Below are 24,733 nucleotides of genomic sequence, written 5' to 3'. Positions count from 1 at the left end.
ATTACAAGTGCAATTATCTGTGTCTTTTTGAGGTGTCATCATCAGTAATTTTGACTCCAAAAAATTTACTGTGATTCTGAACAGTCACAGTTTAACAAACATGAGGCAAACCTGTAAGTGAATGGAGTTGACATTCAGGCCCTAAATCTGTCCACTGACATTTGTGTAAAGAAAAAAAAAAAGGTCTAGAGCCTCACTGCAATGCAATTCTCCGAAAAGGAACATGGAGAAACAGCAAAGAGATTCAAATCTTCCCCCTGACCCAGCTCAGGCTGCTGCCTACAATGAAGAGGAGAACAGGAGAGCATTTATGTGCAGGTCAGATGTGACTCACCCTCTGAGCAAAGGGAGAAGTTTCTACTCAGAGCACCTCTGAACTATGTGAATTCACGAGAAGAAAGAAACTGTCCTAAGTACTGTGAGAAGAAATATCAAAACAGGGTTACAGAGATTTGTTGGTGGTGGTGGTGGTGGTTTTATTATTGTTGTTATGGGTTTAGGGTGTTTTTTTTTTACTTAACTTCCAAGCAGCTGCTGCATCTTATTAAAAAACTCTGCTGCAACAAAGAGAGAAGTGACCAGAAATTTGTGTATTTGACTAGTTATATGAGAAATGTTCGTATTTAGCATAAAGTCAGAAGAAAAACATTACTTTCCACAAATACATGAAGAACAAACTTGCACAACAATTCCAGAGTCACTGTTGTAGACTTGCACACAGTGATTCATGACTATTTTGAAACAGAATTTCTATTCCATGTTTCACCCCCTAACATTGACTCTGTTCATCCACAATTTGGATGGAATTGAAAAGACACGGCTGAATTTCAGAGAATTTGAGTACTTGGAAGTTTTATCAACTTCAAGAGGTAGCTGCATGACTGCAGCAACCCTGAAAATTAACCCATCAGGAGACTCCATCAAAGGGCTACACACTGATGAAATTCATCACCACCTACAGCAAAAGACACCAAGATTTGACAAGAACATTTTGTTCTGACCAGCCAGACCCTGCCCTCTTCATTCCTGTCCTGTATCTATGAGGGGAGGTGCTAAACCATTAACTCAACGTAGATGTTCTCTCCAACAAAGGCTGATCCCTTTAGTTTAGCACCATTCACATCCTACCAGCATTATTCCCACATCTTCCTTTTAGTAGGCTGCTTGATTATATAAAGCTGCACATTGAAAACAAAAATTAGTAGATTATAGTGTTCGGTTTCATTTATGGACATTGTGCGGGGTTTGTCATTTAATGCAAAAAGCATTAGTTTCATTTAAAGCACGGTTATAAAAATTAGTTACGACCAAACAAATGCAGACTGCAGCAGCCAGCTGGGCTCAATGGCTAGGAAAGCTTATTAGGCAAAGCACATGCTTTTAGCTAGAACACACCTCTGCATTCCAAAAAGAAATCCCAGCAGGACAGCAAGGTTTCGCAACACAGGGATAAGAAAAGCAAGCAGAAAAACTCCCAGGCTGTTAATTACGGTGGAGATCTATTTCATAATATCAACAACACATCTTTCTTCCTATTTTCCTTTCTCTTCAAAGGATGGAATAAAACAAACCCAAGGCACCTCCATTTTTGCCATGTTTTGAAGAGAAGCCTGTCCCACCTACCCTCTATGTTCCAAAGGAAGATGTTGGGAGGGCTGCAGATGAAAGAGTTAAAATACAATTAAGTTCAGAAATCACTATTTTCAGGACCTAAACCAAGCGCCCCTTCCTTGATATAAAGCATGAAAGCATAATGTAGAAATTATACAATCTGTGTAAACATCAGTTTCTTTCTGAATTGATTAGGTTTCATAAAAATTCTGAAGTCTCTATTAAAACATGAGAGATGGAAAGGGAAGACGGTATTTCAGCTGAAGTGCTGCCCAGTCCTGGTGAGATAAATGCCCATCTGCCTTCACGCTGCCAAACACAGCAAATCCTGAGTCTCCTTGTAAATACCTTCAGGAGAGTGGGAAAAAGTACAAAAAAAACCCCAAACCAACCAAACTCAGAACAACTCCTCGACACTTTACCCCACGAAAGACTTATCTTACAAAGTAATTGGACAGTTCCAAGAACCATTTCTGGTGGCCACCTCCAACCAATTGTTAGTGACCTTTCGAAATGAGCACAGCTTTTACTTAAGTAATTCAAAAGCTGAACTTAACAACTTTAAAAAAAAGCCTAAAACTATTTGAGCTCTTGGAACTACTCAGTTCTGCGTCAAGACAGAACACTCTGGACACAATGCCACTGTTTCATTCCATGGTGCATCTTTTGACAGTACTTCAGAACTCTTAATATGCACGTTGCCTCACATTCTCACAAAATGCTCTTTAAGCTACAATATGAGAAGTCACGTCACAAGAAAGCAAAGGAAAACATTTAAAGGTGTAAGAACATCTTAAAATTTAATCTAAACTAAAAACTGCTTATGAACCTTAGCGACAAAGACCTGAATTTAAAAAGAAACAAATGGATTCACCTTCAGGTTTAACTCCTGCCCTTACATGTGGGAGAGGTATTCAACCACAAGTCTCTCACCTGCCAGGTGCTCTACAAGCTCTTACATCTGTAAGCAAGAAAAAGTAACATGCTACATAATACATAACGTTTTCCACCTCTTTTTTTTTTTTGGAAGACATTAAGATTTCCATTAAAGATTTAATTTTGTCCACTGACAGAGAGCTAGAACAGTACTTTGATATAGAAGACAATTTGCCTGTCAAAGTTAATAAATTACTCCAGTTATTCTTTGATTAATCACACAGAAATTAAGAACGCAGAGAAAAGATTCTCTAAGAGAGGGGACATTTTTCAGGAACTTTACAGGCGAGTTCAAGTGGTTTTCATCAGTCCTGTGAATCTGTGCCCAGGCACTTCTTTCTCAGTAATGAAATAATTGAAATTAACGTGCCAAAAGACTTAATCAAAGCAGGATTTCCTGACAAACAAGTGATGGCCATGGTAACTGATGAGGGAAACAGGGGGACAGTGCTACTACCTACAGGTGTTTAACCCAAAATCTGCATTGGGACTTCCCCGTTCACCATTCCCAGGTAAAACTCACACACAAAAGATTTATCAAATCTATTCATACTCCACGTGACCCCTTTGGACAAGTGTTTTCATACAGCAAATCCATCACTGCACTTTGGCTAGAGATAAGTCCAGTGAGGACACTAAAAAGTGACATGAGAAAAAATGCACAGAAAGGATGGGTCAGGACTGATACAAAGAAAGAGGGAAAACAGAACCCCAGTGAATGTGACAACTTCTTGGATCAAAACTGTTTCAAGCCCACTGCATTCAGTCTCCCTTTTCTTTCACTCACTTATGAAACTCTGCATTTTGAAAAGAACTGTTCTGTATATATGAATCTTCCCTTTAAAACAAAACCACAACTTACGTACACACATACACATACAGATATATGTGTTGAAAAGTGTAACCACTTAGAAGAAAAGGGAATTTGAATCTTAACTCCCTGTAAAGATGGTTTCAGAATATAATTTATATATTCTTGACATTAAGCACATACCAAGGACCAGGAAGACACTGCAAATTTTCAATTAAAAATAATATCTTTACACAAGAATAGTTTGTATAATGTGAAAATACACGGGGTTTTTTTTAGAGGCATGAATCTGTTTATGTCTATTTATATTAATGACACAGACACTCAGTAGTTCCCATCACGCACTTGGACAGAAGCAGAATCTGTAAGAGCAGAGAGACCCTTAGGAAGAGATAAATGCACACACAAACCACAAGGCATCCATCGGTTCTGGAGCACGTGCACCTGACAAATTAGGGGCACGTGGCATTTTAGGAATAACAGTGCCTGCAGAAGATGCTTGAAAGAAGAGAAGAAGCCAGTCTGCTTATGCATTCCAGGTGATTGCCAGCAACTCCTCATGCACCTGCCACTGATTCACGGAGACACGACAGTCAGAACTACAGTTCTGTCACATTTGTCAAGCAGAAAGAGGCATAATTTAGATTCTACCTGACATTAGCAAATACTGGGCCCACAGCACGTCCATTAACACTGATAATTAAGATAAGTAGTGTTTCATTTAGCAAAAGGGCATCTGTACAGCAAAGCTGCAGACAGCTTTCAGAAAGAGAATTACTCAGATGTAATTTACAGTTTATCAGAGGGTGTGAGAGCGCACGCCTTTTTTGTAAAGCAGAACACAGAAAACTGCAGTTGTATAAATACAATGCTCCTGTGATTTAAATCATCAGCATGAAAAGCAAAAATCATAGATCTGAGGACTCCCAACTGGAAAAGAGATACTAATGAAAATTGGAATATGCATTGGTGGAACAAATTGCTTTTTAACTCCTATTGCAAACTAAATTCATCTTTTAATCGGAGTAAGTCGGGAACACCAACAGCCAAACATATCCAAAAAAATACCAAAAGGAATAAATAGAAAAAAAAAAATCTTGCATGTGGCTTAGCTGTGCTGCTCTGACAAAACACAGCAGACCTTGAAGCCTCTTTAATTGATCATTAAATTAGTGAACCTGGGCCTTAAAAAGGCAGAGAAAGAACAGATTCTGTATTACACTGGATACCACACACCTTGAAGCATCTCATATTACCATTCTCCACTTTTCCTGCCTAAGGTTAAGCAAATTACCAATGATTATATGTGCATGTTTTTTTAACATATATGCACACAAAAACCCCTCCATAAAGTTAAAAAAAAATACACTACAAGGATATTCTGTGCAATGAAACAAAGTAATAAAACCTCAAAATTCAAACTGAGACTTTCGAAAGTTAACATCTGGAAATACATTTATATTGGACAAAAAAAAAAAAAAATCCAGCCCAAACCCTGAGCTCTGCCCAACAGCAACTGCACAAAAAAGAAATAAATAACTGTTCACACAGGCTTGCTAAATACCAGGACATATTTCCTCATCATACAGTTCTGGTCTCTCATGATATGAAATGAAGTTCAATTGGAGTCTTCCATGAGACACTGGGATTGAAAGAAATAAATTTTACAACCATTTACAATAATTATTTGCATTTTTAGTAAAACAATAGATGAAGTCACTGTATGATTAACCCTAATACAACAGAGCAGTGAGTGTTCAGTGGACCAGAACTCAGTAACTGAACACAGACTGACTGAACAACCTAAGGGACATTTTTCTTCTTTTATGGTTAGGATTAATACCATGGAAAAGGGGAAAACTTTACCACAAGCAACTACTAAACCATCATTTACACACATTTTTTGACTGTTTTTAATTAATTACCTACACATACATCTACATCTAAAACACCAAATCAATGTGAGCCATCGCCTGACAGATGAGACAGAACAGTGCAAGAAGTTTAATGAAGCACAGCCTTAGGAGAGAACCAACCACACACTTCAAACACACAGACTGCTGGCAAAACTAATAAAATTAATGCTTTGTTTGTTGATCATACACGAATTACAATTACAGTTTTATTGCTCTGTATTTTATTCAAATATACCCCATTGTTTCTTGACACAAATCTACGCTTCAAAAAAATCAACGGAGTAATTAGAAAAGCTGTAGAAAATTAGAGTATTGAGTAGCATTTTCATAGTTTCTCCTAAGAAATGATTAACAGACATTAGATACCATGAGCAGTGCTTTTGAGGGACTTAAGGATATACTCCATTGAAGAAAAAGGTTCTCCTTTGCAACTGGCTTCCCATCAGCCACCATAATGCTACTTCAAGGCTCTCTCCAAGATTAAGGAGCATTGGTACAATCAAGAAATCTTACATGCTGCTACAGCTCCAAAGTGAAAGGGTTTTGATTTTCAGACTGACAGAAAAAGTTTCCCTTGTTAAGTGGTTTTAAATTTGAATTTCAACACCAAAAACAAACAAAAAAAGAAAGACAAAAAGGCAAGAAGGTCCATCCATAGGAAAAACACTGTGTTCATGGGGAGCTGAGTCTACACAGTAATTTCTGCAGACTTTACAACGTCCTTCAGGGAAATCAAACCTGGCCAACAGTGTCTGTGCCAAGGCCTCATGTTAACAGTGGTGTACAGGAGAACACACTGCTGCAGTGGCAGAATCAGCTGTACCACCAAACACCACCCTGACAGAATCAACCTGAAATCCCATTTCATTTGAGGTTCAGAGGGATATTTACACCTGAACAGCACTCTGGCTTATTCTATGCTGCTTGAGTAGCTTGTAACTAGTTAATTCTCTGCTATATCCTCACTGCTTATACCAGGGGGGTGTCCTGAACCACCAGCAGATTAAAAATCCTCTTCCCTCATCATCTCCTCACCCAAAACAGAGGCTTTGCCTCCAACTCTTCTACGTTCCCTCACTTTGTAGTAGATATTGTACAAGCTTCTTTCCATGTCATTATTTTCAGTTCACTTACTTTCCACACAGAAACTGCAAAGTTCTGTTGTGCTAGAATTTATATCAAGCAGATAACTGAATTATGGAGAAGTTTGAACAAACCAAGGCACACATGGCAACAGGGGATCTGTGGGTCCTGCCTTCCCTTCTGAATTTCAGTTCTCTCCCCAGATCAGCAAGGATGGTCTGCTGGAATCCACAGCTTCCCCTTAAGCAGGAAATCCATCTGATGCAGTCTCACAAGTTACCACATCGCATTCCACCAGGGGAACATCATCAAAAGGTAGGACTCCACAAGCTCTGCCCCAGAGCTTTAAATGACTGAGGTCTGAAATCAATCAGTTCAAGCAAATAGATTGAGCTTAACACTTCTTGTCTCCCAACTGAACAACTGAATCTAAGAGGAGGGAACAGCTAGACTTGAAGATCTGAAACTGCAATCTCACTGGGAAAGAGAGAAGTAAGGTCTTTCCTTGTTCTTCCCCATACTACACAAACACTAACAGTTTTCAGAAACTTTTAATTATTTATTGCTCCCAACATACTAACAAATCTTCTCTGGCAGATGAGACATAGTTTTTTGCATGCTCTTCCATTGATCTGATTCATCCCAGTTTCCAAAACTAAGATAGACTTACTTAAGTTAGGGAAAACATTATATACAGCAGCACATTAAAGCTCCAGATCCCTCACCAAAGTTAAATAACAGCAGACATTTGTGCATACTTGGCATCGCAAAAAAGACAGTGTATTTGCTATTAAAAATAACCACAGCACAATCTGAGTGTTGGTAAGAACAGAGAACTCATCTGGCAATTTGTTCTAAACAAATCCCTGCTCCTGCACTCACAGAAATGGTACTAGGAATAAATTCAACATCTGTAACATACAGATTGAGCCTCAGACCATTCAGATGTGGCAGTGGAGGCCAGAAACACCCCAGAATTCCAACCTTTCTCTGCTCAGCTCCCAAGAGCTGTGCAGGCTCCCCCTTCAGCAGGACAAAATTATTTGGGCTCTTAAAGCCCCTGTACATGGAAAAATGTAAGGCTGGTAATACAAACCACAGCGTTGGGTTGGGAGGAACGAGGGAAAACATGGAAGTGAGGAATAAAGTGAATTATTAAGTCTTTTATCTGAGCAAAAACCAGAACTGCCTTGGCGTACTGCACTTGAAAAACCAGTTAAGAGCTCAAAGCAAAACCAGGGGATTCTGGAGGAAAGTATTACAATTGCAAATCACCAGTAATCTCACAGAGTAAAGCAAAAATATTCCACGAGATCCAACACGGATTTCTAGTCCTGATCTCTTGCTTTGTCTCTATGGTTATAAACACGGGCAGTGTTTGGGGGACAAACACGGTCTTTTAAGCTTTAACAGCAGGATTAAAAAGCATTTGAGAGCACTGCCTCAGGCCTTCTTGAGAGCACCTGAAACTGCTGAAAAGCTCTCCCTGCCAAGCAAAGAGGTGGTTTGCTCAAGTCTAAAAGAAGCCCTTCCTCCTCCTGATTTTCAAGGCAGCGTTTCCTATAATCCAATAGTGCAAAGAATTAAGGTAAAAAGAATGAAAAGCAGGGAAGGGCTGTGTGACACACAAGGTTTGGGTGATATTAGAGTAAACTCTCCAACACCCCATTTTTGGCTGAATTTTGACCTATGGGAACACATTCACAATAATGTAATTCTGTGGGAACTTCTCTTAAAACACAAGCGAGGATTAAAGTTATTTGTGACACAATGCCCAGCCACTGGACTTCATGAGATTTATGCTGGAAATATGCTGGGAAAAGTGTATTAGCAAGTTTATGTCTGACTACACAATCAGTAAATCTCACTTCTCTGGAAATCAGACACCAGCATGCACACAAAATGTAATGGACACCTTGTGAAAAAAATCTTACAATTTTCTACAGCACATATAAGAGGGCAAATGTTAAGTTGTGCTGGGGAACTCAGATCCTGTACCAAAAAGCCACCTATTTTCTTCAGGGCTCCACAACATCTCAGAGACAAAACAGCTACTGATGTAAAGGGCTTGTGGAAGCCTCACAAGGGACAGATGTGACCATGTAACAGTGGTGCCCTGTGCCCTGGGATGTGGCTTACAGAATCATCTTCCAGTGAGCCCAAATAACAAGGAGTTTGTAAGATACAGCCATAAACTCCAGGCACAGGATATGCATCCTGGGGCATTAAGTATAAAATTAAAATTCCAAGTGAGATAAATTCTAAGCACCTAACTTAGCTCAAGTAGTTGTAACTAAACCAAACAGCATCTTTAGGCCAGTGCCTCAATACACTGATATCCAGAGTTCACAAAGTTTCTCCTGCTTTTGGAAGATCCTAAGGACACAGATGGCAGAAGCTACAGTTCTTCAGAATCAAGCCAACCTAGTCACTCATGCTCTTAAAGAAAACAAAACTTCCACAGCTCCCAACTATAGCAGAGAACAGAACTGAAACAGCACAGACACTGTTTAATTCCCCTCACCCTACCTTAAAAGCCTGCCTTCCTTTTTATTCTGAACACAAAACAGAACTCACCTACAAGAAAAACCAGAAAAATTAGCCACAATCAGAAGTTCACCCACCTCTTTACTAGTGTTACACAGGAATGTGTTTCACTGCATAATAGTTTTTTCCTCCCTGAAGTCAGAACAGCCATAAAAAAGGGGGAGGGGAGGTTGATTGCATGAGTTCTACAGCATCTGGCTATGCAATAAGACTCTTGAAATAATTTTCTCTAGTGTAGCATATAGCCAACAAATCTGGCAAGAAGCAACTTTCAGCATGTGTTGCTGTGACAGCAATGAATTATCACCCCAGTCTGCAGCAAGATTAACACTTACAACCTTGGCACGAAGAACAGTCTGCTCAGACTCTGTGTCAGGAGTGGTGCTCCGAGCTCAGGCTCGAAAGGGTGGGCTCACGGTAAGAAATTAAGAGCAAAGAAATGCAGACATTTGCCTAAACTGTAAACAAACAGATAATTTCTAGGGAAAAAGGCACTGTACAGCCAGAGAAGTAGGAGCACCAAGGAAAACTCAGGGTATGGAAGAGAAGAAGAGTAAGCAACCATTGCAAACAAGATACTGCCTATGATAGAGGGTGTGCTCCAAAGAACAGATACAGAACAAAAATCAGGGAACGGCCCAGCGGATTCCTCCTGCAAAAACACTGAAGTATCCAGTCAAACCAAGTTGACATGAAATAAGCTGCTCTGAAAGCCTGGTGCAAACTGTAGAAAAAAGCAATGGAGTCCAACTTAGAACATTACTTGTGACAAGTTACAGAGTTCATCATGTTTTGTGTGTTCTGCAGCAGGATCTGCTGCTACCTCTGAGTTAAGGGCAGGTTCAAAACCAGCTCTGGCCTCACTGGAAGGTCAGAGATGACATTACACCAAAACTGTCTCTGCTAAGAAGCAGATTCATGGTCATCCATTCCACTTTTCCAGCTCACTGACCATGAAGAAACTTGAAAACAAAGCTCCTTACCACAAGTTCTTAACCCAAAAACTGCAGAGGGAAGTGAAGAAGGCCACAAAGCTGAAGAAAACCTGGTGGAATCTCCTTCCTGCTTGAACACTCACCATCCTTAGACCTTCTTTTGCTTTGCAGAATTGACAGGACTGTAAAGATAACTTCTGCTCTTTGATCTGGTTGGCTACAATTTTTTCTATGAACAGTTCAGAGATTCCGCCAATCATCAGGTTCAACTCTAATGCAACTTTACTTTGCTTCATGAACCAGAAGAAATATATATTAATGCTGATAGAGTTGATTTCACATGTTATGTGCTCTACTTCCAAGATCTTAACTAGAAGGAAATACTCTAAGAAGTTAAGCAGTGTAAGTTGAAGCACGTGAATAGGTGAGGTTAAACAATTCAGCTCTGAGAAAGACCAAGACAAAAGGATTTCATCTCTTGAAAGAAAAAAAAAAAAGAAAGAAAACTAATTCACTATAGGTAGTGGCTGGATGTAAGAGTATTTAAAGTGACAGGAAGAGTCTAAAGGCATCACACTCAGCAAGGGTTTACACAGAGCAGAGATTTCTGCATGACAAAGGGAAGATTTCCCAATTTCCTTGAAAAGCTTTTACTTCACATACCTGTAAGTAGATATAACACACCTGCAAACTCTCAATACAACAGCATGAGAGAGAATTAAGAGAACAATGTGTGTTGTGAATTTTGTAAGGAAGCTATTACAAGCCATCTACTACCTTGCTAGGAAATTGCCTCTGATTCCCTGAGATTCCAACCTTCTCTGGGTAAAAAGGCAGCAAAACTGCTGGGTAGCAAAGAAGAGCACACACTGAGTAGAAGCAGTTCCTGTAACTAAGGGTCAGTTTACTTCATAAAGAAATCAGGCAAGTGCATCTAAACCTTGAAAATTAATTCTCACCACATTTTTCTTCCCAGTGCTTCATCGCTTCAAGCTGGTGTACCTGTTGTGATAGACACAGCCTTAAATCACTTGTCTTTGCTACTACAAGACAAAATGATGACTCCCAAACTTATGCCATGTCCTAAGGGATCCCAAAAGCACCTGCATTCTGTCTTTGAAAGCAGAGATAAATACTCTTTAGGCTGGAATACAATAACCACTGCTTTCCATGGTCCATTCTCCTTCCAGTTCACCCCTCCAGCACAGACAATCACTGGGGCAAGGAAGCTACAGGGCACATCCTTCCTTGCCTATTCTCACCAGTATCCAGACAGTTCTGGAGGTTGACAGGGCTTTTTTTTTTGTCTCATAGTAAACTGTTCTTCCAGTAAGTCCTTTTTACATATTATGATGTTAATTGCCTTATTTAAATCAGACACTTGAAATATCTGCCCAAAATAGGCTCAGGTGCCTCAGCTGGGTGGGTTTTTCAGCTTCAGTTCTGCATGTTGGGTTGTATCAACTACCTGTGCAGCAAGTGCCACCAGAGTAAAATCCAGGCTTGGCAGCTATTTTGGGCTGCTGGATTAGAAGTGTGAGCTGCATTAATGGGCAATGAGAACAGTCTTCTGGGTCAAGAGAGTGAGGAAACACTGGGTGTGTCTCAGCTCCTCTAGACAATGTCTACGAGCAGCCATCAGGGAATCTGATTCTTTGAGGAATTTCACCCAAATTTCACCCGTTTACTGTCCTCATCTCCCCAGGATGGAAATACTCAAACACCTCGTTTTTGTGTGGTACTTCTTGTGCAGATAAGATTATTCTACTCAGAGTGAGCATGTTCTTGAATACAAAGCCAGCCAGAGCTGAAAATACAATGCAGTAATACCAACAACTGATTTCACTGGTATTCTAAAAAATACATTTCCTTCAGTAAAAACTAAAACATCAGCTCCGCAAGTGAAGGGATTAAAACTTCTGCTATCTCTCATTTTTGAGCATATCTAAAGTTGTCGTTTCGGGCAGTAAAATGAAGGGTTTGGGGTTGTGTTCCATTTTATTAAAAGAAATTTAAAAATATCAGCATTAACAACCCTTTCCTTGTCTGGGAATCTTAGGGGTAACAGCATTTTTCGGTAGTCAGGAAAAAAAACAGGACAACATACCAGGAAACACCACACTTAATCAAACTGAAAAAAATCTGTCTTAATATTGAGCATCTGTACAAGCTGTGGAATTTAACATTTCACAGATACAGCACAGAAGCATAAAACTGGAGAAAAGGAGACACTAAGCACATTCGAAATGTTTTAAAAGCTGAACAGTGTAACTCCAGTCCTTCCCATGGCTGCACCAGCACAAGAATAACTGATTCCCAGGGCGACTGCTTGCCCGGGGATCCCTGCCGGGGTTGCAGAGGCAGCACCTCTCCACGACCCCAGGAAGCACGTCTGGCTTTCACTGGAGTGCTGCTGTCTCCATCTGGCACAGCGGCCCCGCAGGGCTCCAGCCAGCTGGCACCGCTCGGAACAGCCTCGGGGCTGCTCTGCACGGCACAGGGGAGGAGGCCGGAGGAAAACCAGCACCATAAAGAGATAATTTACAGTCCCATTATCCCATCATCCTCAACTACATGCAGCAGAAGCATGATCCAGGCACATGCCCCGTGACCACATGCTTTAAACTAACCAAAAGAAGAGTTACATCATCTCACCAGAGTTTGATTACAAAAGACAGAAATCTTTAACTTCGAGATGGGCCTGTTTATAGAGGGGCACAAGTGGCTCGTAACTTGGTCACTCAAAAAAACACTATTCATTTCATTAAATTAAATGTAATATGAAAAGTGGATTTGCTGTAACAGCTGATCACAGATTACAGGTTTCTACACTTCCCAATTCATTTATTTTTTACAAGGAAACTGGGGTAGAAGAAAGTTATTTGCATATACAGGAATAATCTCCAACAACTGCAGACATAAGACAAGTTTCACTTATCAGGCTCAGCACACACCAGAACATCACCTGTGAAAACAGCAAGTACAAGCACACAACTGCAGCACTAACAGAGGTTCCTTCACAGACCCTTTGGGATGAAGTCACTATTAGAAACCCTTCAAAGGAGAAGCCATAAGCACAAGGACAACACTCACACACAGTCACTGGCACAGACCAGAGGACAGAGCAGTTGTTACTCAAACTGCCACCACTCAGGTCCTCTCTCATCACCCAGACACTTCTCCCCTCAAGCTCTTTGATCAGTCCTACCTTGACATGTAACACAGAGCCAGTTCATGTGAAATAACAGTAACAGGAGGAAAAAAAAAAATAAATCTTTTGCATCTTCATCTGTCCTTTGTGGTTCACGGCACAATCACACCAACATGACACAGCAAATGGTACAACAGCAAGAATGTGCAGCCCAGAGCTGAGGAAAGACATACACACACATACTAAGAGTTGGATTTCACATTCCCCACTCATCAATCTTTGGTGATAGTGCACAGAAAGGTCCAAATCTCACGTCTTGCTGTTTTTTGGTACATCAAATCTTGCCTGTCCTGTACCTCAGTGGGATTCTTCTCCCCAAACCATTTGCCAATTCCATCACGGACCTGTGTCTCACTAAGACCCACATCTATAACTAGTTTTTCATTTCAATTCAAGCTTTTAAATTTGTCAGATGTGCTAACTTGCCTTCTCCTTAATGGCCTTTTCTTGTGTTCTTTTTACCACTGCATAAAACAACTTGTCTGCAAAACGGTTTCAGCCTACAGGTACAACATGCTTACAGAGTTAAATTGCTTGCTTTATAAAGAATTGCTGTAATAAAGTAATTCTCCAGGTTACTGCTAAGATGGAGTTCTGTATTTCTACAGTGAGATTTTTGCAGTACATGGCCTAAGATGGGCAAAAAAACCCATCTCCTTACTGCCCGAAATCTTCCAATAAGGGCCTGAAAACTTGCATTTCAGTGATGAGGTGTCTCTGTGACCTCAGACACACCAGGATCTCTCCTCTCATTTCCTTTTTGTAACATACTTAACTGCATGGATGAAGATTCACTTAGCATCACAAAGCAATTCCTCTAATGCTCCATGTATATTTTTTCACGCTTGACACTGTTTCACAGTTTTACAGTGATCTACTCCATATAATTATGAACTTCAGTACCACTCTATTTATCTTTGTGATTTAGGCCCCTTCAATTAGCAAAGAAGTGGTTGAGAGCAACTCCTCTGCATGCACAAGTGTCACTCAATTCCAGGATGTGAATCAACGCAGAAAAGTTACAAAGAGATGCAGAAAAGAAATTTAATTTATTGGGGCAACTCTGGAATTTACGTATCTAGAAAAGTCCTAAGAAAAAGAATTACTGCGTGACAAGGAAACAAACACATCAAGAAGGACAGTAACTCTGTCCAGCATAATTTCAAGATTAATTTTCCTAGGGAACAGCCTCATCATGACAGAAGAGAGTCTAGTTCCTCTTCATACACAGAACTGCAGAAACTCTTGAAACTATTTTCACTGCTTTCCTCATCCTGTTCTCCACATCACCACTAAGATCATCCCACAGTCGAAACCACAAAATGTAGTCATGAATGACCAGAGAACTGAGTGTTAATCATTCAGATAAACGTATCCAACAATGAGCTTTTGGGAGGAGATGCTTGCTAAGAGAGCAATGCACAGAAAAGATGGAATGAGAATTTCACCCTGGTCAGCAGCTGCCAACAGGACAGAGGTCCAGTTAAGAACAAAAGTGGGCAGTAATATGAAGATAATGAAGCACAGAAAAGAAAAACATAAAACCTTGAGACAAATTTTGCATTTGTCACTGGAGGGCACAGGGTCACAAAAGCTCACCTAACAAACGAGGTACTGAAATCAGTCAGCTATCTCAGCTGTCTGCACTTACCAAGCTGTCATACATCTGCTGGGCAATAAATCTTACCTTTATTTACCAAGCATATTCTAAAGAAGGTCCCTTAAAATCTGACTTGCAATGAAACAGCAAGTCTGACTGCACAGGACAGAAGCACAAATTTATAATTAGACAAATTTTGTGAAATAACATCAGGTTGTAAAAAGACACAAGAAGGGGAAGATTGTTGTTTTAAGAGAAATTAGCATAGGGGGAGGCAAAAATAAAGGTTATAAGCTGCTGTTTTCTCTCCTTGTGCTGATAAACACTGAAGTAATTCAAGTCTGTACTTGATGCAAAAACAAAAGCCCTTTAAAAACAGAAGCAAAACATACTTATAAAAGCCCTGGCAGTCAATTCAGTGAGATGAATCCAAAGCCAAATCCTATTTAAAAGGGGCTATTTGGATGCATGAACTTCTGAGTGACAGGCGAGGCAATCACCACAAATGGAGCTCGGTGCCACAGGGGTGTCTGATACTCCAGCTCCCCCATGCCCAACTCCACTCAACTGCTGCAGGGTCTTTATGTGCTCAGGAAAAACAAAGGTACCCAATAACTTGGTGAACATTGATTTTTGGTTACGCTACTTTTTAAACTACAGATTAATATATGGATGAAAACTTGGTTTCATATAGTAGGGAAGAGTTGCAACACAGGACTCCAGATTAAGACACCAATGAAAAAGAAGAGATACACTCTAATAATTCCTCAAATGAAATGTAGGTTAATGGTCTTTACAGTTCAATTCTAACAAATACAACTCATGGAATTTTTGAAGTTGTATTTTTACATCTCAGATGTATGTGCAGAAGAGCTCGGCTGTGTGTGCAAACCAACTATCCCATGACAAAACCAGCAAAGTAAAAAGACAAAAACCATTTAAGCTCAGTCAAACCTCAGTTCTCTCTTCAGACTTACTAAGCAATGTCACAGTTAGTGAGCTGCTTCTCACTACTACTTTGAATATGAGGATATCAAATATATTTGACATGTTTAATGTCAGAATTTGTCACAGGACATGAAAACTTGCACTAGCCACAATATTTATATTAAAAAACACTACATTTTAACTGTGTTGAAAACAACTTTTGTTACCATGTCCACTTCTTTTCTCTTTTTTTTGAGTTTCACCTTGTCTGATACCCAGTTTTTTTATTCAATGACAAATTTAGTACACTGTAGACCTTCACAGAAATATTTCCCACCAGGGATATGCTGACATCACCACTGATACTATGCAAGAGGTAGACAAGAAGAGCCCCATTAATTTCAAGCTCCATTAAACACAGGAAAGGAAGAATGAGAGGAGGGGGAAAAGTTCTCTTTACCAACTTGGAAAAGTAGCAGAGATAGGCAGAAAAAAAATTGAGAAATTTACGTTAGTGTTACATATAACTGAGAGGTTTAAAGAAAGATAAAGCCAAACCTTGAGTAATATTCTACTTAAGCAGAGAACTGAAAAAAACCAAAGACGAGTATTTGCTGTATTCCACACACAAAAGAATGTGACAGACAGACTGCTTGCTGCTAATCAGTTATCAACTGATAAAGTGAATCTCAGGTTACTTTGAGTCAACTGGTGTCTGGTAACAGTTCACTTTACGGATGCTCAAATAGGTCCTCAAATAGATAAAGTGATTCTTTCTTCTAAATGAGAGAGATCAGCTCGATGGCAGCTGCCCCAGGACTGAAGTTAAACTGCAGATCGTTCTGGAGCTGCTGTGCCAGTTGCATTAATGTGGTCCCACTGCTTGGAAAAAAAAAAGGTGTTTTGAAGCAAACAGAACGCAGGTTAATTCTGCAAGGAGTAACTCTTTACAACATTGATTCTATTACCAGCTAATGCAGCAAAGTTCTTAGCTTGAATTAAGCCGAGTGTACATAAAGGACTGCCAAATCAATATGTAAGAGAATACAACTACCAAGACTGAGCTTTCATCCAGTCAGAACAGATCTATCTGCTTCTAGAACTGCTTCTGCTAAGGAAAGGTTCCCAATCCAGGCCTCTCGGATAACATATGGCTCTCCCTACGCTCCAGCACTGCTTTGCTGACAACAGAGTCCAGGATAACAGAATAAACTGTAATGTCATTATTGCATTTCACTCACTTTGCTCCATTGTCCACAGGTTAACAAGAAACTGGAGAGAGCTGCTCTAGGCAGCTCTTTCTGTCCACTAAAGGCTCTAACAATGGCTCTTGGCATGCTTTAAAAACAAACAAACAAAAAGCTTCTTTTAAAATAAAGATCTCATAAGGCCAGCAAAATGTATACAGGTCACCTCCAAATTGCCTTTCTCTTGATGCCACTATGCCTATATGTAAGTAAGAGGACATATGTACCTCCTCACCTTAGAAGCTGCCACAGGCTACAGACACATTACAAATACTTGGAGAATCATGGGAATGCAAGTGTTAAAAAACCCAAACCTAATGTTTTCAAGTAGCCACCAGTCAAGTGAAATGGAAAGGTGTGCCTGATAAAAAGCAGCCCTACATCTACCAGGAAAAAGACAATAAGAAACCATAGCTTCTTCATAGGAATTCACAGATTCACGGGAATTCAGTTCCACACATGAACAGGAAAACCAAGGGGTGCTTGGTTTAATGTGGGAAACACAAGCTTTTAAACCGAGTTAATCTTTCTCTGGTTTAAAACAAATCAGCCACCACTGGGAATCAAACTAACAGTTCAACAGTATTTGTTACAAAGCAGGATCCACACAGTCCATCCCAAAGGAAAACTTTTTTTTTGCTCAGATTCAAGGAGCAGCAAAGTCAGAAGAGGAGCCAGCAACTTCCACTATCAGTCAGTCACATTTACCCATAGATTTGTTACTCCAGTTACTAAACCAGAAAATCCTCAAATTAGAGAAGGAGAGTAGAAGGTTTGCAAGCAATTTGCAGCTCCAGTTTCACATTAACGCTCCAGATTAAGGCTTGAAACAAAAATGAGGCTATCAGCAAACCTTTGTTTGGGGTTGAAAGCTTTGATGGCTTAAAATAAAGCTCAACAGATAGTCCAGCAAATCAAACAAAGCCATTCCACCCTGCTCACCTTCACACTACTCGCTGTCATTTCAGTTTAAAAGCTTTCAGCATTAAGCAAATAAAATCGTGGACTGGAGACAAAATTAAAGAGATGCTACAACTGCTCCTGACAAACAGCCTGGCCATGAGCAAACCTCGACTGCTGATAAGACTACAGAGAAAAAGAAGCCTTCTTGTCCAAGAGATCCCTATTTTTTTCCTTCATCAGCTTGTGCAGATCCACCTTCTTGCTCTGCAGAAGGGAACAAACACAAGTACACTGAAAACTGCATTTACTGTGTTTGTTTGCCTCTCCACCCATGTTAAAAACCAGAGAAGTCCTGATGGTTCAGATCCTGCAGCTCGAGAATTGCTCTCAGCCACCTTCGAGTTCACGGCACAAGACTAATTCCTAACCTTTTGCCCAGAAACCAGCCACTGATTTAAAAAAAAAAAACAAACAACGTGGTACAGGATACAAACTAGGGATTAGCACCACTAGGAAGAGGAAGGCCTTGTTTTATATTCTTCGGTGCCAGGGACAGAAGCTCGGTGGAGCATTCTCGACCTGGTTTGTCCCACGTACACAAGGAGCTACAAATCTCACGTGTGGATGCCTCTCACACCAAAGATCGTGTCTTCACACCAAGAGGAAAGAGAACATTACCTTCAGCAGGTCTAAGGACCCTTTTAGTCCTTAGAGGTTAGGACCTAAGGAAGATTGTTCAGGTATGAAACTGGAGACCTCCTGAACAATGAAGCTTGCAGTTGACTTTGACACTTCTGGTGGGCTTTCAGGGAGCTCCCACAGCACATGGCAAAGAAGAACATCCTTCCTGAGTCAATCAGACAGTTCACACAGGCAGCCAAAGCGGAGTACGCAGCTGAAAAAGAGACATGCTTCTTGAATCCTGGACTCCTCTTTCAAATTCTCCACAGGATTTGTAATCCAGAAGTTTGGTGCACACGCTAAAAACGTTAAAGAAAAACAAGCTAAGGTTTCCTTATTAATTTAAGCAATCCAACCACCGAGCCTGCGAAGGCAGCACAGCCTGCTGAGGTTCCTTGCCCAAAGGACAAGGAAAGTACAAAGCAAATCACCTCAGTAACACTTCCCTGTTCCTGGACAGGTATATGGGGCAAGGCTCTTCGGGAGAAGACGTGCCTCAACAGGCCTGAGATGAAAAGTTCCACCAGTAGCTTACCCTGAGACTGCAAGGTCATTTTAGCAAGAACGTGACACGCTGATTTAGAATGGGAACCACAATACTTGCTACTGAAAACATGACACGGCATTTATTTGCTAAGTTGTTATTATTAAGCTCTTTTCTGCTTTGAAAGTTAGGAAATGAACCAAAGTCATTTCAGGTTTGAATCGATTATGTGGCAAAATATTATAAGGAACAACGAACTGAAGTCACAAGTTCACGGGGAGAAGGACACCTGAAGAAAGGTCATCACCTATAAGAGCAAATGTTTCTTCACATCTGAAAGCATCAATGGGTCTGGAGGGTCCATGTAAAGACAGAATAATGGAATAAACAACAGAAGCTCTCAAACAGGAAGAAATACGCCAGAACGCAGCCGCTGTCAGTGAGAGTGCACAGCCCCTGACAGGCAATTATTCTTTGATCTATTGGCTGAAGCACTGAACAAACACTCTGAAATTCCAGATAGAGCCTTGTGCATATCACGACTGTGGTCACAATGACCAGTTTACTTTTATCATCATGAGCCTTTTCAGAGCGGTGATAATAAGAAGCATTCAGAATGAGACAGTTTTCCATCAAGATGTATAGTCCAGTAAGATAAAATTTAATCATAAATTTAGCTGCCCTTCAAGCACTGAGACCATTACTTACCAAGCCCCGGACATTAAGATGCATTTACATATCTAATTGCTCACTGATGGGGACCACAAACTACATCTGACACTGCAAAACGTTTTTCTCATCTCTGATTCTAAAGGAATAAGCAAAATGTTTCAAGTGTGACCCTTCAGAAAAAATGGAAAAAGCTGACACGAAGGGCTGGCAAAAGTCTTTTCAGCATCCTCTGTCTGCTCCACAATTCCTAAATGGGGGGTAGTGGTGTCAAATTTAAGGACCTCTTATACAGTGTTACTTAATTAAGTGTGAGGTAATTTCCACATCAAAATATTCAAGGTAAAGTCCACGACCTACAGAAACATGAGTTTTGCCATCAGCTTATTAAACAGATTCTAACTATGGTAAATTAAAAATCAAGAGTTACGGGTCAAAACCCTAACACTGACACAGTCCACCCTAATTTTTGCCACTTCACATACAACTTGAGCCCTGAAATCTAGTTGCAACTTTTAACCACAATAATTACAATTTCAAGAGTCAGCCTTCAGATTTCTCCCTCTCTCCCTCTTCTCCTGCTCCGATCTCCAGCGTGACAGGCGGGTTTTTGTCTTTGCTTAGGCTTTACTATCAGCAACACAATTACACCACAGCAAACCCTGTGCCCAGAACAGCTTGTACAGAGCTCTGCACTTGAGTTTGGCCAAGGTGCAGTGAGATGAGGCAAGTCACAGCCTCGCTCCTTCGTGTGGATACAACAATGCACCATGATGACAGCTCAAATCCCAGCACAGCCACTGCTTCAGGAGCAAACACACTCCTAAAATCTTCACCAGAATCCCAGTGCCTACAAAGATACATGTATAATTATTACCTCTTGATTCTGACTGAGAATTCAAATACACGTTCAGGAGACAGCTTTCCCACCATAAACCACGCTTCAGAGCCATTCTGCTCAAACCACTGGCTGTAAAGCAAACTGAGCCACGAGCTGAAGCTCATAAAAGCTTATTCACAGAAAAGGTACGTATTAAAAACGAATAGCACAGCATTAAAATGGTCTGCCAAGGCAGAATGTAGAGTAGGTACAGCAGGAGAATGGACCCTTTCTGCCCCCTGCAGTTCCCATTGCTCCCTGGATTTTTAAGACAGCCTTAGGAGGGATAGTAGTTACCATTCTAGAACCAGAACCATTTACATCTGGCTCTCACCAACAGCCAAGGCATTTTTACAGCTGCATTCATCTGATCAACAGTGAAACTGCCCAGTGATCAGCTACATGTATGGAATGTTTCCTGTGACAACTGTATGATGTGGTTGCCCTTTATCACAAAAAGAATATCCCCTTCTAACAAACCTTTAATTTAGCCTCATCATTTTGATTAAGACTAAGAAGAATCTTCACCAATAAACACACAGTCACAGCTGTGCTCCTAGAATATATATCCATATTATACATGTATATATAAAATATTAAAGGACAAAGGATTGTTTTCTAGTTATTTATTTCTAATTGTATGGACTATCTAGTTAAATTTATTTCTGATTATTTGACTATAAACATGCCACCAAACAGAAAATTCCATCTATCAAATTTTACATATAAAACTGTAAGGCATACATATGGACAGGGAATTTCAGTAAAGAAAAATTCCATGGAAGAAGGTCTCAAGTCCATATGCAGGGGAGGTAAGTACCTTAATTGTCATTTATAGACTTTCTCCAATCCTTATGAACACAGACAGGGAATGAACCCCATATTCAGCTACCCCAAACAGTACCCTATATATGATCATGTACTCCCACATATTTCAGGTGGGCTGAATTCAGGTACCCAACTATTTTCACACTGACAACCTGCTTAAAAAAAACAGGGGGGGGGGAAGGCATTTTTATGTATTAGGAAAACTGGTGTTTTCCATGAGCTGACAGATAATTTTGCAACAACCCTGTTCTGCTTTATGAGCCTGGCTGTGCAAAGAGGAAGTGAGAACAGATTGATTACAATGGAATATTATGTATTTCCAGCTGTTTTCTCAAGCAATGATGAACACATCCCTACCATTAGATTTCAGAAGAAAAAACTGTTGCAGCATACAACTGGTATGGAGGTTACAAAGGATGCTCCATATTTATAAAGAAAAAAATGTAATTTTGCTAATAAAATTTTATTTTCATTCTTCCACGTAGCACTTGCTTTATATTTGTCTGAGACATCTTCATACCTCACTAGTATTTTTTTTCTTCCCCAGCACATATATAATTTTTTCCTCCATTTAAGCTTTTAAGCTGTAAGTACCACCTATTATATCCCAATTTGTATTTTGATGTACTAAAGGCTAAATAAACCCAAATTTTGACTAATATGCTTCATAATACTGGCTTGTAGGGGGATTGTAGGACATCGAAAACAAGTCTGGCTACATTTTGCAGGGCTATCAAGTAACTGAATACATTTAAAACATGTTTCTTCTCAGATTCCATTTTTTCCTCTTTAAGTAAAAAACTGGAAAACTGGATTGTCCTGAGAACATGAACCGAACACAGAAAAATGGTTTGGCACCTCACCCCTGAAGTCCATCCTTCATGCTCTACTTCTATTATGAATAATAAGCTGAGCAGCTTAATGCAAAGCACTGGGGTCTGAAAGTTCTCAATGGGTTGCTCCAACACAAACACAATCCGTGCTGTCCCAAAAACCAAGTTCTGCTCCGTGTGTAGCTGTTGCCTTCCCCTCCTCAGTCACCAATGCGACGACTGACAGAAATCTGCCAAGTCACTTTGAAGCAAAAACTAGTTGATTCTGGGGAAAAACAGTAATTAGTTGCACAGCGAAGAGAGAAGCCCTCCAGAAACATGCCTGTGGACAGAGATGTCATTTAGGAGATAGGTGGGGGGAAAAGCGCTCTTCCTGCCTTTTCTTCCCTGGTTCACAGGGATTTTTCCCAGGCGCCAACAGCTCCCAGAGCAAACCATCCCCTGCCCTTCCCTGTACTCCAGGCTGAGCCAGTTTCTTCCCCCCGCCCCACTAGGGCAGGAATCCCCTGTTCCAAGTGGATTGTGGATTAGGAGCACGAGCAGCTTTTTTTTTTTTTTAAGGGGAAAAAAGAAAACCCCACACAGACACAACCGAGCGAGCCGCAGCCGCGGCGCCGGGACCCGCTCCCAGCCATTGTGCTCCGCGCAGCCCCCAGGGCTCGGGCGCGGCCCCGCGGGGCTCCACAAAGCTCCGCCGCAGGCCGGACGTGCCCGGTGCCCCGGGCCTCCCCTCCCCCCGGTATTCCGGGAAACCTCCGGGAGGAGGAGGAGGAGGAGGAAGCGGCGGCGCTGCGGAACAGCCCCGCTGCGGAAAAGCCGCCGGGGCAGGTGGCAGGGAGAGAGAGGCCCCGCCGGGGCTGGTTCTTCCCTCCTCCATCCCGGTGCTCCCCCCTCGCCATCCCGGAGGCACCGAGCGCTTCCTCCTCCCTCCCTCCCCCCAGGACCGCGTGCGGGAGCCCGGGCCCACCTGCCCCGTGGGGAGGGAGGGAGGGAGACCCGACCCGTCCCCTCCCCGAGGCGGCGGCGGGTGGGTCGGGGAGGGAGGGAAGAAGGGGAAGGGAAGGGGGATGGATGCGAGCCGCCCCCGGGTACCTTGCGCTTCCTGGTCTCGGCCGAGCCGCTCCACACGAAGCACTGGTAAATCGCCCGCAGGTTCTGCTTCCAGTTCTCCACCTTGAAGCCGGTCACATGGCAGCACCCGGCCGCCGGCGGACTCATGTCAGACCCCCCCACATCAATCCGCCCGCACACGGGCCGGGCCGGCGGGCAGCGAGCCGGCCCCTTCCCCCGCCCCACAGCACCGACACGGGCCGGGGCCCCCCCGCCCTCAGGGGCTCCGGCCCCTCACGCCGCCGCCGCCGGGGAGCCGCTGGCACATAGAGCCGGGGCTCCGCCACGGCCCCCCGGCTCCGAACAAAGCGCGGCGGGCGGGCAGCGCTCACTCCCTCCCGCCCTTCTCCCGCACACAAAGATGGGGCGCTCTGAGGCGAGCAGGAGAAGGAGGAGGAGGCGGCGGCTGTAGCGGCCGCTGCCGCCCCCGGAGTGGCCGCCGCTCCCTTCTACCTCATAGAGGCCGCTGTGGAAGCGGCGGGCGGAGAGGAAGGGAAGGGAGGGGGGCGCTGGCGGCGGAGGCGACCCTGGCCGCGGTGCGAGCGGGCGGTGTGTAGGGAAGGGGGCGAGTCCCCGCCCGCTGCCGCTCCGGCTCCCCCCGCCGGCGCCCGCACGGCTCTTGTCCCTTTAAACCGCCCCCCCGCCTCCTTCGCCGGCTCCTTCCTCCTCCGCCTCGCCCGCGCCCCCCCCGCCCGCCGCGAGCAATGGTCCGAGCCGCTCACTCAACCCAGCCCGCCCGGCCCGGAGTGGGACAGACCAACGGGGAAGGGGCGGGAGGGGCGCCCCCTCTGCCCCGCCACCCGCGGGGGAGGGAGCGGCGGCGGGATGGAGCGCAGCGGTTGGTCGGCCTGCCTGTCAATCCATTCTTCTCTAGAGTCTCATTGGTTGCTTTCCCTTTCTTCTCCCCCCACCCTTCCCACGGAGCATTTCCCCCTGACGGAAAGGGGCAGGACGGGATGATTGACAAGGCATGAGACCAACTGGGAGAAGGGGCGGGGCCTGCGTGGAGAGTATAGCTGCATGATTGGGTGGAGCGGCCGTCAGTCATGTTTCAAACCGAGAGCGGATTGGTGGGGGCCGCGGAGGGGGCGGTCCCTCCCAGCGCAGCCTGCGCTGCGGTCACATCCGCTGGTGCCTCTCTCGCCGCTCCCTCCGCGGCTTCCTGAGGGAAGAGGGATCTCCTGAGGGGAGCGGGACCGCCGCGCTCCGGGGAGAAGCTCCGCGCCGCGCTCCGAGGAGCTCCCACGGCCATATATGGTCCCTCCATACCCTCCTTCGGCCTGGTGTTTCCATAGGGAAGAAACAAAAATGGTGTATAACCAGAACTGGTGTCGTTTCAGTTTTTTCCTATACAAGGAAATGGGGAGGCGGTGAAAAACGTTGGAATCTGTACATAGTTTTCAGCACGTATGCCACACACACTATAGGGTTACATAATGGAGTTAGGCAAAGAGGGAAGGGATGGGAATTTTGCCGTGGTTTCTGGAGAGAGAGAGAGGAGGCTTTGCAGAGGCTTCTTAA

The 24,733-nt window shown here is 42.8% G+C and overlaps 1 protein-coding gene across 2 annotated transcripts in view; it reads right to left on the bottom strand.

The window, feature by feature from the left end:
* Positions 1 to 23,889, bottom strand: part of USP22 (ubiquitin specific peptidase 22) — a 95,246-nt gene extending 71,357 nt beyond the window's left edge. The window contains exon 1 of one of the 2 annotated variants that reach the window (XM_064673267.1): positions 23,195 to 23,889. In XM_064673267.1, coding sequence (XP_064529337.1) covers positions 23,195 to 23,320 — 126 coding nt within the window. In that variant the 5' untranslated portion in view covers positions 23,321 to 23,889. The remainder of the gene's footprint in view (positions 1 to 23,194) is intronic. The other variant, XM_064673266.1, reaches the window with a different exon arrangement.
* Positions 23,890 to 24,733: the final 844 nt, after the last annotated feature.

Source organism: Pseudopipra pipra, chromosome 16 (genome assembly GCF_036250125.1).
Source record: "Pseudopipra pipra isolate bDixPip1 chromosome 16, bDixPip1.hap1, whole genome shotgun sequence".
NCBI lineage: Eukaryota > Metazoa > Chordata > Aves > Passeriformes > Pipridae > Pseudopipra > Pseudopipra pipra.
The sequence above is the reverse complement of the archived record's forward strand: the minus strand, read 5'-3'. Positions and strand labels throughout refer to the sequence as shown.